Here is a 15,949-nt window from a genome sequence, read left to right on the forward strand (position 1 = left end):
CCTCCCCATCCTTTCCTTTGATCTTCTCTTCCAGATGAGTAACAAAAGGTCCAACAGCTTTCGCCAAGCCATCTTGCAGGGGAACCGGAGGCTGTGCAGCAAGGCCCTGCTGGAGGAGACGGGACTGAGCCTTTCCCAGCGGCTGATCCGCCACGTTGCGTATGAGACTCTGCCGCGTGAGATCGATCGGAAGTGGTATTACGACAGCTACACCTGCTGCCCCCCACCTTGGTTCATGATTGCCATCACCATTGTAGAGGCAAGTATCTGCCAAGCTAGCAAAGAGATTCCGGGGAAGTGTGTTTGCCTGTTCCAGGTGGGGGTCACATCCTTGCTAACTAGGTCCGTGAGTAACCTGAAGGTTGCTCCTGGGTGCTAACTGTGCCAGGAGGGCCTTTTATCTTCTAAGGTTGCTGGGGGCTCTTCCTTGATGGCAAAGATCATGCCCTAGAAATCTCACATGTAAGAGGAGATTTCCAGCTTCAGCTGGTGCAAAGCCCTGCTTGTAGGGGTGGGCAGCACATCAATGGTAGGACGTTAGGGAAGGTGTCCAGGCCCCACTCAGCAGAATGAGTAGGAGGGTCCAACGACACAGCACAGCTGGCTTACCACATGTTGAAGCACATAGAGTAGCACCCCTTACCAGCCAAAGAAGGGGATCTCCATAAATCCAAAAGGTCCAAAGTCTAAAATAGTCTAACTGCACCCCTGGATAGTAGGCAACTTATTCAACGGATTGTTGCTCATCTGCACTGGCTGCCTCTGTGCTTCCCAACCCAATACAAAGAGCAGTTTTAAGACCTTTAAGACCCTACCTATAAGGATTCAAGCATGTGCAGGAGTGCTTCCTGCAATATGAACCTTCAAGATCTTCCGGTGGGGCCTTGCTCTCAGTACCTCAAGTTTCTAAGAGGGGAGTTCTAGTAGTGCTTAGCAGTGTAGCCCAGAAGAAGCTGGCTGCGTGGAGCAGAGGCGCTGTGCTACCTTCCTGGCCGGTGAGTCACTGCTGCTTACTGGGGAGGGAGGGAAGGGGCAAGATGGCAGGGTGGCTGATGTAGCGCCAGCGCACTGGCAAGAGCACCGGATTGGCTTGGCCTGTGCATATGCGCCATGGCGACCTCCCCACTGCCTCGTCCTTCTCCCTCCCAGTGACCCACCTGCCAGGAAGCTATAATACCAGCTCTTCTGCACCCAGCAAGCTGCGTTTGTTATGGAGCAGCCTCCCTATGAAGACCCACCAGATTTCTGGTGCTTTTGAAATGTGGTGCTTTTGAAACTAGACATTAACCAGGGCGTGGAGCAGGTAATAGTATCTGGTACAGTGGTACCTCGGGTTAAGTACTTAATTCGTTCCAGAGGTCCGTTCTTAACCTGAAACTGTTCTTAACCTGAAGCACCACTTTAACTAATGGGGCCTCCTGCTGCTGCCGTGCCGCCGGAGCACAATTTCTGTTCTCATCCTGAAGCAAAGTTCTTAACCCGAGGTACTATTTCTGGGTTAGCAGAGGCTGTAACCTGAAGCGTATGTAACCTGAAGCGTATGTAACCTGAGGTACCACTGTATAACGCAAGGCATGAGTTTCTGCACCCTCATTTCTGCAGTTAATAATGTGAGGTCAGATGGGAAAATGTGCAGCATGATGAAATGTGCAGCTATGTCCCAATTTGTGTCATACCATATGTCTCCAAGTAGAAGAGAGGGAGAAGAGAAGCAATTCTGCGTTTCTGACTGAGTACCGTATTTTTTGCCCTATAGGACGCACCGGCCCATAGTACGCACCTAGTTTTTTGGGGGGGGGATAAAGAAACAAAAAATTATCCCCCCCCCCCAGCCGCGGCTTCAGCGCGCCCCGCGCTCCGGGCAGCAGGCTGCTATACGCAGGGCTCCCTAGGCAGCGGATGTCTGCCTGAAGCGCGGGGCGCTCTGCTTCAGTGCGCCCCGCGCTCTGGGCAGCAGGCTGCTATCCGCAGCCTAGGGAGCCCTGCGGGAACTTCCGCGGGCTCCCCAGGCTTGCTGATAGCTTCCTGAAGCCTGGAGAGCGAGAGGGGTCAGTGCGCACCGACCCCTCTCGCTCTCCAAGCTTCAGCGAAAGCCTGCATTCGCCCCATAGGACGCACACAGATTTCCCCATCATTTTTGGAGGGGGAAAAGTGCGTCCTATAGGGCGAAAAATACGGTATATTTTAGAGTTGTTTTAATCATTCCACACTGAACAATTTAAAACAATGGGAGGTGCTGTAGAAAGGCTGTCAATACATTTTAATAAATGGGCAGGTGTTCTGGGTTTCAGGAACAAACCCTATTCCCAATATTGAGTCTTGAGATACAAGTGTCAGACTGGGCGCCACTAAAAAAAATGTCTTTGAGCCTCTTGCCATGTATGAATGTGGTCATAGAAAGTAGAAGAGAGATTTTTTTAAAAATGTGTGTGTATCTTCTAGCTAGCATTATTTTAAGAACCAATTTAAACCATAATCAGACTAAAGTCCCCCATATGGAAATGCACCAAGCAGAAGTTAGTCTGAATCCTGCTGAAAGCGTTGGGACGGAATTTAACATCTATAAGATACCCCTATATATAAGACGCCCCCCTATTTTTGGGGATTCAGATTGTCGCCAGTCCACCCTCATCACTACCCGTGTATAAGACGGCCCCTAATTTTTGACATTATTTTTTAGGGGGAAAACCTAGCCTTAGACACAGAAAAATACGGTAGTTGCAACTAACCAGTCCCATTGATGTCTGCATGTCCACCAGCCACACACCCTCCCACAGCCACATGTGTGACACCAGTGTGAAAGGGGGCTTTAGCTCATGCCAGTGTATGGACACAGGGCTGCTCCACAGAAGCAGGAAGTCTGGCTAACCTGAGGCTCTGCTCCTGTGAAGGAGGAGCGGTGTGCACATATCTGTGTGCACACATTGGCCCCCTTCCACACTGGCACAAAACGCGGAGCTATTGGGGGCGTGGTTATTGAGTGGGTCACCATCAAAGCTTAAACGGGTAGCAGCGTAATCCCACATCCCTGCCCCCCCCCCCACATGTACAGCAAACATGTGAGGGAGAAGATCTGGACAGACCTTTAGCCACAACTGCACTTGCTGGAATTAAGCCTGTATGTCTCCTTGCGCATATTTTCTCGGCCAGATGCTTGAATGAATTACACTTAACTGTGCGATCTCCCTGCTTTCCTAGGTTGCCTTCTTTCTTTACAATGGAGTGGTACTAGATAGGTTTGTGCTGCAAGTCACCCATCCCTTATATTTGAAGAACTCATTGTTATATCATCCTCAGCTCCGTGCCCAGGCCTGGAGGTACCTCACCTACATATTCATGCATGCAGGGTGAGTTCTAGGGGAAAAGGGGGGCTGAATTTCTTGGGATGGGGGGGGTGGGGTTCCCTTACCTCATGGGAAAGACAGGGGGCGACACAGAGCTGCCATCAGTGGCATAGCGTGGGTTGCCAACGCCCGGGGCTGTACAGAGGGTGAGAGGGAGGGAAACAGACGGAGTACGCATGCACATTCAACTGCCTAACGGCGTCCACGTCACCCAGGAGATCCCAGCCGCAGAGATAAGAAAATAAGAGTAGTTCCGTTGTCTGGAAAGACCACTTCCTGGTTTGCATGGAGAAGCCATTTTCAACAAAGCCCAGCAATGGACGCACACAGCTGTATTGAGGCAGCACTTAATAGGTGTTGAAGGTTGGAACCCCCTAACAATTTTGTGCCTGGGGCAACTGCCCCTGTGACACACACACAAACTAAGCCACTGCCTGGCATTCTTGGGCAGCTGCTGGGGGGCCCTGCTGATGTTTACCCTGCCCCCCCATAAAAACAAATCCAGCCTGGCACTCCAAGCAGTGGCAGGCAGCTGGGTCTAGCTGCCGTTTTAGTTTCAGACAATGGCCCCCTTCAGCTTATTGTCACGAAATAGTCGTCTCCAACCACCTTGGCACTGCTTGGAGTACTGCGGCTTCCACTCCTGCCAGACAAGCCTGCTACAACACATCAACAGAGGAGAGGGCACCACCGGAGGGCCCCTTAAACCTGAATCATGCCCTAGGTCTTCTGCTCTGAAACTAAAACGCTGGGAGAATCCTGTTGCTCTTAGGTAAAGGGACCCCCACCATTAGGTCCAGTTGTGACCGACTCTGGGATTGCAGCGCTCATCTCGCTTTATTGGCCAAGGGAGCCGGCGTACAGCTTCTGGTCATGTGGCCAGCATGACTAAGCCGCTTCTCGCGAAACCAGAGCAGCACACGGAAACGCCATTTACCTTCCCGCTGGAGCGGTACCTATTTATCTACTTGCACTTTGATGTGCTTTCGAACTGCTAGGTTGGCAGGAGCAGGGACCGAGCAACGGGAGCTCACCCTGTCATGGGGATTCGAACCACCAACCTTCTGATCAGCAAGTCCTAGGCTCTGTGTTTTAACCCACAGTGCCACCCACGTCCCTTCCTGTTGCTCTTAGGTGTCCATAAAAAAGTATTACACACAATCCCCATTTTTAAAAATGATTTGCGATCTTTGGATAAAACCATGTTCTGTAAGAGCTGGTTTATATTGCCTGCTGGTCATAGGACATCAGGGGCAGAAGCTGAAGGAGGAAATATGGGTATATCATTCTTGACTTCATAGCGCTAAGTATCCTTGCCTGACAGATCTGCAGGATTTTTGCATAATTTGCTTGCTTTCTGATAGGAGCATTCTTCAAGTTGGAAATAGCTGCTTGAGGTGGTGGTGAGAGATTTTCATTGGGACAGTACCAGCAGGCAGGATTAAACACTGTCTCCCTGCCCACTACAGGCCTGGTCACGCTCTTCGACCCACCCCTGTAATGCCACTTTTACATTTTGAAACCTGTGCATTTTAATTGCAATATGAGCCAAAAAGGACTGCCTTTGTCCATAGAGATTTGCAAAACAGGTTGAAACCTTAAAAAGATTTAAGTGCTTAAACTATGTTTAAGTATGCCTCCCTTTCCCACAAAATGCTAACCTCTGCCTTGACAAGTATCTTGTTGCTGTTAGGCTGTCGTGTTGCTTGGAAAAATGTGCTGAACCTTTTAATTATCACGTTTCTTTCACAACTTTGGCTGGTTTCCAAGGGAAACTCTTGGGAAGATACACTATCCAGTGCCTCACATCTGTAAATATTAAGAGACTTAGCCAGCACAGCCTTATTACTTTTTTTTTTTTGCAGTGGATTCTAAATCTTTTGGAAGTGTAAGCTATCAAAACCGTGTGCACACACATTCCCCACTTGAGAAGCAACCCCTGCTTTATTTATTTTTTAATGATGGAATACTTACTACAGTTAGGTAGCTAAACCATCATTTATAGCCAGCCTACCCTCATTAGATTATTTTCACATTCAGGGAATAAAATAAATCTCTGGAAGAGTAGTAATAACCTCTTTCTTTCTTCTTTTAATGGTGAGGCCATTATTCCTCTCTCCCCACCCCAAAAAGGCAAGCTAATATAAAGGTGGTGAAGTCTATTGTTGTCATACTTCCTGCTGTGACTTTAAAATGTTAATTTGAAACTCTTAATTTACTGTGCTCATCTGCTTTTTTAATGGGCATTTGTGACAGCCAGAAGGTAGCTGAGGAGAAGGCAGTTGTTAAGGGTGACTGAGAGCTCCCCAAAATGTGCTGTTTGTGTCTTGATCCCGATGGAGAAAAGCTTTCTAAGAAACCAAAGCTGTAAATTTTAGCCTTCCGCTTTAAAGCTGAGCGGACGTTAATTATCTGTGGGGCCCACCCATTTGTACTGCTGCCATAACTAATGACTTGCATTGATTCGAGGGCCCATTTGTTTGGTTGCGGAGAAGGTGAAGCCTTGATAAATCAATTATATTGTCATCTAAAGAATGACACATTCAGAGCATGGGAAAGCTAATTATGTTTTATGGGTGCTTATTGACCAGGGGGCTCGGATGCTCCTGGCTGCAGTAGGAGTTGGGCTGAATGGAATGCTTCTTGAGACTTTTTTTAAAAGAACAGGCATGCATCAAACACACTGAGGAACAGAACCTCTAAGGGTCTTCTAATCGAAATAAATCATTGCCCCGCAAGAGGCATTAAATTCTTTCTTAGAAAACATTGGGCATCTTCCCATGACTTTTCTTAGGTACTACCCTGCATCTCATTCTACTTCCTTCTGTATAAGGGATTCTTAAAATCTTTTTTCCAAATGGTATTTTACCCATTAGTAAAGGTAAAGGGACCCCTGACCATTAGGTCCAGTCGTGACCGACTCTGGGGTTGCGGCGCTCATCTCGCTTTATTGGCCGAGGGAGCCGGCGTACAGCTTCCGGGTCATGTGGCCAGCATGACTAAGCCGCTTCTGGCGAGCCAGAGCAGCGCACGGAAACGCCGTTTACCTTCCCACCGGAGCAGTACCTATTTATCTACTTACACTTTGACGTGCTTTCGAACTGCTAGGTCGGCAGGAGCAGGGACCGAGCAATGGGAGCTCACCCCGTCACGGGGATTCGAACCGCCGACCTTCTGATCGGCAAGTCCTAGGCTCTGTGGTTTAACCCACAGCGCCACCCGCGTCCCTAATTTTACCCATTAAAAACAAACAAACCCGATTCTAAATCATCCTGAGTACAAAGGCACTTTTAGGTTTGCTAACATGACAATCTGTGGGTCCCCCCCCCCCCCCCGGCTATAATAGGTGGGAGAAGGCAGTAAATCAAGGCTGGTTAAGTTTTGTAGCTACTTAACTACTTGGAACTGTGAGGGCCATTTTCTAGCTATGTTAAGAGGCGGTGGCTTGCCTAAGGCTGTTCAACCAGTTAGTGGATGAGCTGAGATTTATACCAGAGTCTTCCAGCCTATAAGCAATATCCTTAATTGTTCTGCTTGCAAATATACTTTGCTAATTAACATAGCTTAAAGACAGGGTTATTAAACCCGAATCATGACATTTTCCCCCCACTTAGGGAAATAATCTATTTTAACCTAGCTAAAAATAAACTTTAAAAAACCCACCCAAAACCCTGGCACTAAGATGGTGACTTGTTTATTTATACAAAGTCTCTGTACTTGTCTGTTGGTACCAAAGGGAATCATACAGAATTGTAAAGTTGGAAGGGACCCTCAAGGTCATCTAATCCAACCCCCCTATAATGCAGAAATTTTATTTTTTAATGCTATTTCCATTTCCCCCAGGATAGAGCACCTTGGACTCAATGTTGTCCTTCAACTTCTAGTTGGAGTCCCCCTTGAAATGGTACATGGTGCTGCAAGGATCGGGTTTGTCTACATTGCTGGAGTTGTAGCAGGTATGTTGTATGGGTGAATAAACCTGATATTGGCTGATACTGAAATTGTGGTTCATCTCCATGGTTGAGGTTCCTGTGAGAGAAGGTGCTCATCATTTGCCTTGGACAGCGGAGTGGTATGGGTGGGCAAATTTATAATTGCTATTATCATCATTCTAGCTATCTAAATTTCCGGGATTCTTTATCTTTCGCCACCATAATGTTGTCCTTATCAACACTATATAAATGTTTCAGTCAGGGCTTTTTTTCAGCAGCAGCTCAGTTCTGGCACCTCTCAGGTGGGCGCCATTGCCGTTATTAGAGAACAAGGGAGGTGTTCACCGTGAGCTCCGGCACCTCTTTTTCTAGAAAAATATCACTGGTTGCAGTAATTTTAAAAATATGACACTGTATGGAAGTAAAATCGAACCAAGTCTAGAGTTTGTCAAGGTGTGATCATAGTTCCTCCTTGGAAGGCACTGTGACAAGCTGATTGTTTCAGACCACACCGGCCCCTGTTTGGAATGGACGAATCTGTCAAATTTGGTTTCTCTCAGTTTCTTATTTTTCTAGTATTTAGTTTCGTTCTCCACATTTCTGCACCAGTTTGTCATTTTTTTTAAGCCACATAAAAAAATCTAACATTTTAGTTTGCTTTCCTTCTAATGTACAATTTGTCTAATACTGTATATATATTTTGCAAGCATTCTCCCCTAATATAATACACTGTTATGTTCTTTTCACCTATGTATGTCTTTTTGTACACGTCGTTTGCCTACATCACAAGATTCATAGAAGTTCAAATTACAAAGGATAGCTGTGAATTGTTTTGCTGATTGTTTCAGGGAGTGCAAATTGCGTTGGTCCACTTTAAAATGTGGACCTGATCAAATTTTTCTCCCAACCTCCAGGCACATGGGCTCCGCTTCAGTGTGCCTACAAATCTCTCTGCAGTAGGATCCTCTGTCTTGTCAAGGTTCCTGTTTGCTAATTGCTGTGATGATTCTAAGCTTGTTAAATGAGCACACATAGAAACCTCCTTCAGACGTTTGCACTAAAAATGTGAAAGTTGGGTTGGGAGCCCGTTGGCCCAGGATTATGGGGTTCTGTGCCCCTGCCCCAGTTCTAAGCTATTGTATGTTCAGATGAAGACATGTGAACAGGACTTCTGTTGGTAACTGAGAAAGTTATTGTAGTTTTTCCTAGTGCCGTGTTTGCGCTTCGAGGCCCCCAAGCCCTCCCCTTGTAAATAACTGACACATAATTTTAGTTTAAGTTATTGGGCAAAATTTTAGGCCACAGCTTTATTGATTACAGCAAAGTGAGCGGTATTGGCTTAGGCATTGGCAACAGACTATAACTGACTCCTGTCTCGCTGGCTGGTAGTCTGAAAGGGTAAACACCAAACAAGGGAGCAATATTGATGAAGATCAACCGAAGCTCACCCCGGGGTTTCTGTGGTCCTGGCATGGCCCTAGCCCCTCAAGCGACTTCAGGCGAGATCCAGGACCCCCAGATTCCTTTACCGGAACACCCTGTTTCTGGAGGGGCAGGTGATGGCCGCACCTCCCCTCCCACACATTTCAGTAAGCCAATGCCTAACCGCCTAACCTTACAAAGTTGTGACGATTGCTAAGGGGGTAGGTAAAAACCAAGTGGCTACAGCCAATCTGCCAAATGGAAAAATCCCTACCCAGCCCCTGTTCCAAAACAGGTGACCCAATCCAAAGCAAGGCCAAAGCAGCAGCACCTAAAATTAGGAAGGGGGGAGGGTGTTCGGCAGTGCAAAGCAAGTGCCCCCGATTACGTCGCGCTGCCGCTTTTATAGGCCCCGGAATCACGCCGTCCATCCCGATTGGCCCAAACAGCCTGGCGCGATCCCAGGACCCGACTGTTAAGTCTTGGGCCATGCCCAGCCACAGCTTACCCTGTGGGGTGCCTTAGGGGCCCACACGCAACCAGGACCCTCATTAAGGAGGATCCCATTTCTCAGTTGAGCTGTACAGTGAGTGCAGGACCAGGAACTACTATAATTAAGCATTAGTTATGAGGGGGAAGAGATTTCCTGAGGGATAAAGTACCCAGGAGTTATTTTTTAATCTATATATCCGATTTGGCTTTACCTTTGTTTACCGCAGTGTCAGTAATTGTCAGCTGAAGGATTTTGGTTCGGGCCCAACATGGCAACTTTCCAATGACCAGTGAATCTATGGGATGATGGATCTTCATGGACTGATTGATTTTTACATTTGTACTGCATTTGTTATTCACGTCTTGCGCCTCTGCAGTTTGGAGGTGAAGGAAGCTGGCTTGATGATAGATCAAATCTAATTATAACAAGAGGAGAGAGCAGGAGGCAACTGCAGGGAGGGTGTCATGGGACTGGGACAGTGATTGGCAGGTTTAGCTATTTGTCCCTCTCCCTTGCCCCGGTCCTTACCTATATAGCAAGTCTTGCTGCAATGAACAAATAAAGGTACAATAGAAGTGTGCCTTACTGAACAATTTTTTTAAAAAAGAGTTATGTGCTATGAGGCAGTACATGGAGGTGGGAAGCATAAATATCATAATTGGATTAGAAAGCTAGGAATAGGGAGGGGGGCTCCATAAGCATATTAGAGTGAAGGTCCTTTTCAGTGCATCTGGAGTATCTGGTCCTATGACTGACATAGCCAGTGGTATGAGTCCACACAGAATTAACATGAGTAAACCATGTGATGCAACAGCAAGAAAAGCTAGTGCTATTCTAGGCTGCATTCACAGAAGTATAGTGTCCAGATCAAGGGAAGTAATAGTACCGCTCCATTCTGCCTTGGTCAGACGACACCTGAAGTACTGTGTCCAATTCTGGGCACCACAATATAAGAAAGACATTGACAAGCTGGAACATGTGTAGAGGAGGGACACCAAGATTATCAAGGGTCTGGAAACTAAGCCTTATGAGCAGCAGTTGAAGGAGCTGGGGTATGTTTAGCCTGGAAAAGAGGAGACTGAGAGGAGATGCGATAACCATCTTCAAATATCTCAAGGGCTATCACATGGAAGAGGGAACAAGCTTGCTTTCTCCTGCTCTGGAGGGTAGGACTTGGGACCAATGGCTTCAAGTTGCAAGAAATGAAATTCCAACTAAACTTACGGTAAAAATAATTTTTGACACTAAGAGCTGTTTGACAGTGGAACCTTGGGAGGTTGTGGACTCGCCTTCTCTCCTTCAACTCAGGGAGAAGTAGGCCTGAAGTGAAGCCTACATGTGTGCTCACGTGTGTACCATTCCAACTCTTCCCCATCCCTTTCCATCCTCAGTGTCTCTGGCCATCCAAAATGTGGGGAACCTCCAGATGCTGCTAGACTGCAACTCACAACATCCCTGGCCATTGGCCTTGCTTGCAGGGACTGGTGGGAGTTTCAGGCAGGCCTGATTTAGCGTATGAAGTTCTTGGCAAAATAACCTGTCTTCGCTCTTTTTTGCTTTTGTTACTTTGCAGAATGTCACATCTGTGCTCTGTCTCTGACTCTCTCGTTTTCCAGCTCTGTGTGTCTGATTCTTACACCCCACCCCCGAATCCATCCACCGTACATATTTTGTACATATTTTGCCTCTCCTCAGCTCATTTTGTGTCGTCGTCACACACCCCACCCGCCTTAAGTGTGTCAGACTGTGGGGGGGAAATGCTAAGAATTTTAAAAAAGCTGGGTGAAGGTGTGTTGCCTTCTCATTAAAAGGATGGAGTTGGTCTAAAAAGAAGTTGCCAGGAAAAATCACAGGCAGAAAAATATCTCTTAGCGTGCAACCAATTATTTCGCAGCATGCAGGTGAAAATATTTTCTTTAACAATTTCAAATCGTTCGCAGTGGAGAGAAAGGAGTCGGTGTCGTCAGCAGTAGTGCAGACACAAATACAGCGCAGTTGTAAATATACAGGAGGGGGGAACCAAAAATATTTATGCAAAATTCTTAACCGGATGGTTAAGATGGACACATGAGATGTGCCTCTTCATTTAAAGAAACAACAACCACACAGTTAAAAATGGGTGCTCCAACAGTGAAGACAGGCAAAAGGAAGAGAATTAAGATTGGACACCGGCTGGGGAAACAGGGCTGGAGGAAGAGAGTGAAGAGGAAAAACGGCAGGCAAGGAATGGTTCTTTGTATAGTCATACCTTGGATCTCAAATGCCTTGGCTCCCAAGCAAATCGGCTCCAGAACGATTGAAACCCAGAAGTGCGTGTTCCGGTTTTCAAATGTTCTTTTAGAAGCAGAACATCCGACGGGGCTTCCGGGGCTTCTGATTGGCTGCAGGAGCTTCCTGTCGCCAATCAGAAGCCGCGCTTTGGTTTTCAAATGCTTTGGAAGCCGAACGGACTTCCGGAACAGATTCCATTCGACTTCCAAGGTACGACTATACTGTAGGGCATTCCATAAATAGGGCACCACCACTGAAAAGACCCTCTCATAAGCAGCTACCTGCCTGCCTCACCTCATTTTGTGGTGATGGGGGGGCAGAGAAGAGGCCTAAATGCAAGCTCCAGTGACCTTTTTGTTTGTTTTTAAAAATGGTGAAGGGGAATTTGTAGCTTGGCCTTCAGCAGCTATAGCATCAGCTGCCTGTTAGCTTGTCTTTCTAGCATGCGGCCAGCCCATTTGTCCACAACATCTGCTCTTTGCTTCTGATCTAACTTGTCAGGTGTGCAGACTTTGGGAAACAAGCACAATCTCCGTTTGCGTGAGAGCGCCGGAAGGTCTCGAAACAGTGATTGCATTTCCAAAACGCGACTCCAATTCAAATAACGACTTCAGAGGACCTATCTATCACACTGCCCATTATTAGTAGAAAAGTGCCCAAATCACAAAAGTTCCCAATAGGTTTTTGTGTGTGGTCCTGCACGAGTTCATTTGGTTTTGTTCCCTAGCCTTGCAAATTACAGGTAGCCTCCCTGTAGTTGTAAAGCGGATATGGTGTTCAGCAAAACGGACCCTGGGTCAAGGCTCTACTGATTGGAAGACACAAGCACAATGGTGTGTGTTTTAACCTCCCATCCCACTCTAAAACAGATGTAGATATAGGGCTGCACAGAGCCCTCGGAAGAGAGAGAGTGCACAGGTGCAAAGCCTCACTCAGCTGGGACTTTAAGTTAGGCTAGTGTCTCATCCCTCTAGGATGCCAATATGCATGGGGACCATATGACCAATTTCTTCCCCAAGTGTCTTTAAGCTGCAAGAGGAAGCGGGTTGGTGTGTGTGTGTGTGTGTGTGTGTGTGAGAGAGAGAGAGAGAGAGAGAGAGAGAGAGACCACCTTGTACTTTTCCTCCATCAGCAAAATGATTTAGGCTTGGAAAGCAGGACTGGCCCAATTCTCTCCCCATGCCCAAAATTAGACTGATTTGACTCTGCCTGTCATTGACTGTGGCTTCGCATACTACAGTGGTACCTCGGGTTACTTACGCTTCAGGTTACATACACTTCAGGTTACAGACTCCACTAACCCAGAAATAGTACCTCGGGTAAAGAACTTTGCTTCAGGATAAGAACAGAAATCGTGCTCTGGCAGCACAGCAGCAGGAGGAGGCCCCATTAGCTAAAGTGGTGCTTCAGGTTAAGAACAGTTTCAGGTTAAGAGCGGACCTCCAGAACGAATTAACAACAATCTGTAGGTGCCCTTTCCATGTGCGAAAAAGAGGGAGGAGGTCAGCTCTTTTGCTTAGCAAGGTTTGTGATAATCTGTAAATGCCCCTTTTTCTGAGAACTTCATGTGCAAAAAAAAAAAAAAAAAAAGAGGAATAAGATTGACTCTTTTGCTTAGCAAGGTTTTTGCAATAAAAGTTTTTCCCCTCCCCTTTTCTCACTCTCCAAGGTTCCTTGGCAGTGTCTATTGCTGATATGACTGCACCTGTTGTGGGCTCATCTGGAGGCGTGTACGCCCTGATATCTGCTCACCTAGCCAACATAGTAATGGTAAGTACTAGACTAAGTAGTGATACAATTTGAGTTAGAGACCAGGAATGGCATGACTTCATTGGACGGAATTGCTGCTTGGAATCCAAGCTGCTCCAGTATTAGGAACAGCCAACTGCTGCAGTTATTACTTTCTCTTCATTAAGCTTTTAAGAACATAAGAAGAGCCAGTGGACAATGGCCCATCTAGTCTGGCGTCCTGTTCTCACGGTGGCCAACCAGATGCCTGTGGGAAGCCCCAAAGAAAGGGTCTTCTGCTGGTCCTCATCAGCATTATTGGCTACACCAAATTGCCTTCGCAAAGTATAGGCAACAAAGACAAAAACCACACATCCTTGTCCGGGTGTATGACCACAGCACAGAGCTATGAACTACAGATAAGGAATTAAGGGGGGAAGCTTCTGTGTTTAGGCTGACTTCCAGAAATGCTCCAGCTTTTGACAGTGTTCCGTTTATGATGAAAATGCAGAATGTTTGTGGAATGCTCTCCCCAGGAAGGTTCGCCTGGTGCCGTCATTATATATATATATATTTTAGGTGCCAGGCCTCTTCAACCAGGCCTTTGGCTGATTAATATTATACGTCCTTTTAAATGTGTTTGGGGTGGGCTATTGTTTTGTTGTTTCTGTTCTAACTTTTTATTTGTGCTTTTTTCTTGTATTATTATCTTGTGAACCACCCTGAGATCTTTTGATGAAGGATGGCAGATAAATCTAATAAATAAAATTAATTAATTAGTCAGTGGGAACAGATTAGCGGACCAAACTACGTAGCTCTGGTATGCCCATAAGTCTGTTTCAGATTGTTTGTGTGAATTACTTTTGTCACCTTTCTATTTCACACAAGTTTCCCCTGCGCTTTTAGAGTGGCACATATGGTATTCATGTACAGCATCCCATCAAAAGCTTATACCATAATAGATGTGTTAGTTTATGATGCCACAAGAGTCTGTTGAATCTTCTCACTGGCTGTAGAATCTTCTCACATTACCCAGTTCTGGCATTTGAAACAAAGCGTTCTCACTTAATGCTGATGAGGGGAAATCTTCCATAATGAAAATGATCTTTTGCATTTGTTGCTGCATCCCATTAATGTCAGTGCTCATCTTTTCGTTACGCTTTTTTGTTTGCTTGTGGGAGAAAAGGTTCGTTGGAATCTTTTTGCTTCCCTGAGTGCCTCTGGGTAGCTGCAAGAAATAAAAACGTCCTTGGCTGCAGAATGAAATGTTCCTGCAAATAAATAAACGAAGAGCAAGCAATAAGGCATTTCACCCGACGGGAAGTAATAAAGGGGGGAAATAAACTAAATAAAGATGCATGAAAATAAAGAGTGGAGGAGAAAACGCAATATTTAATAGCAGCACCCTGAGCCTTTTGACTATGTTACTAATCTCTGCGGAGAACTGCATAAAAGAAAATTAGTTTAGAAGAAAAAAAGCAAAGGTTTTGGGGGATTTTTTGTTCAATGGCTGGAGTAATTTATAGACAAAACCCATGAGCACTGTAAGACACAGATGGGAGCATTCTCCAGCAATTTCCCTCACTGCCTGAATCATTAGCCTAGAGGCATATCTGCATGGTGGTCTTTGAGACTTGTCAGATTCATATCCAGGGCACAAATCACACTTCACCACAGTCCATAGATGCTGGCACTCCTCTGTTCTGTACTACAGATGAAGGTGCTGGTGGGACCGTTGAGGTTTTCTCAAATATGCATGATGTCAGTCCCACATTGCATCATGCCTGCTTCTTAGAGGTACCCTTCTCCATGGAGGCACATTCAAAACCTGATCTCCATGGTTCCAAAAATAAAATCATCCTTGTTAATATTTTGTGAGTTTACAATATGTAGAAACTTAACAGAATATTCACAGCCTATCCATACCAATCCCAGTTTTTACAACATCTGGAATTCATTCTTGATCATCTTAATCTATTATTTGTACCCCCGCCCATCTGACTGCGTTGCCCCAACCACTCTGGGCGGCTTCCAACGTATATAAAAACATAATAAAACATTAAACCTTAAACCTTTAAAAGCTTCCCTATACAGGGCTGCCTTCAGGTGTCTTCTAAAGGTTATATAGTTACTTATCTCCTTGACATCTGATGGGAGGGCGTTCCATAGGAAGGGTGCCACTACCAAGAAGGCCCTCTGGCTGGTTCCCTGTAACCTCACTTCTCGCAGGGAGGGAACCGCCAGAAGGCCCTCAGAGCTAGACCTCAGTGGGAATGTTCTTGCTATGTTCTTCCACAGCAAAATATTAACAAATATTTTTACTTCATTATTATTGCTATCAATAATTATAATTTTATTAATCACCTTCTACACAAACACCTCAAGCTGTTTGATGTACATGAGACAGGAAGAGCAGATAAGGACTTCCTCACAGATTCATGGTGGCCTTTGGAGAGATCTCCTTGATTAGAGTTTATTTTTGTATGTTATTTGCATGGTGTGGATGATGTATTTCCCTTTCTTTGTGACACCTTGAATGCTGTTATGGATGAATAATGGAAAGATAGTCAACGATAGTTAGTTCTTGTTGCAAAATGATAGTTCTTGTTGCAAAATGTAATGAAAGCTTTTTTAAAAAAGCTCACAAAAAACAAATATAGTAAAAACAAAACAATGCAATACAAAATAGACGCCCATGGCACAGACCCATTTATACAACTGGGAAAGCCTGTTGGAACAAAAATATATTCAGCTGTTTC

At 45.8% G+C, this 15,949-nt stretch overlaps 1 protein-coding gene across 11 annotated transcripts in view; it reads left to right on the forward strand.

The window, feature by feature from the left end:
* RHBDL3 (rhomboid like 3) overlaps positions 1-15,949 on the forward strand; it is a 133,758-nt gene that overhangs the window by 108,192 nt on the left and 9,617 nt on the right. For 8 of the 11 annotated variants that reach the window (XM_080994785.1, XM_080994778.1, XM_080994781.1 and 5 more), the window contains 4 exons: positions 35-259; positions 3,199-3,347; positions 7,188-7,300; positions 13,132-13,232. In XM_080994785.1, the coding sequence (XP_080850911.1) occupies positions 35-259; positions 3,199-3,347; positions 7,188-7,300; positions 13,132-13,232 (588 nt within the window). The remainder of the gene's footprint in view (positions 1-34; positions 260-3,198; positions 3,348-7,187; positions 7,301-13,131; positions 13,233-15,949) is intronic. The other 3 variants (XM_080994783.1, XM_080994784.1, XM_080994786.1) reach the window with 3 other exon arrangements.

The sequence above is a fragment of the Podarcis pityusensis genome (assembly GCF_964106645.2).
Source record: "Podarcis pityusensis genome assembly, chromosome: 2".
Lineage (NCBI taxonomy): Eukaryota > Metazoa > Chordata > Lepidosauria > Squamata > Lacertidae > Podarcis > Podarcis pityusensis.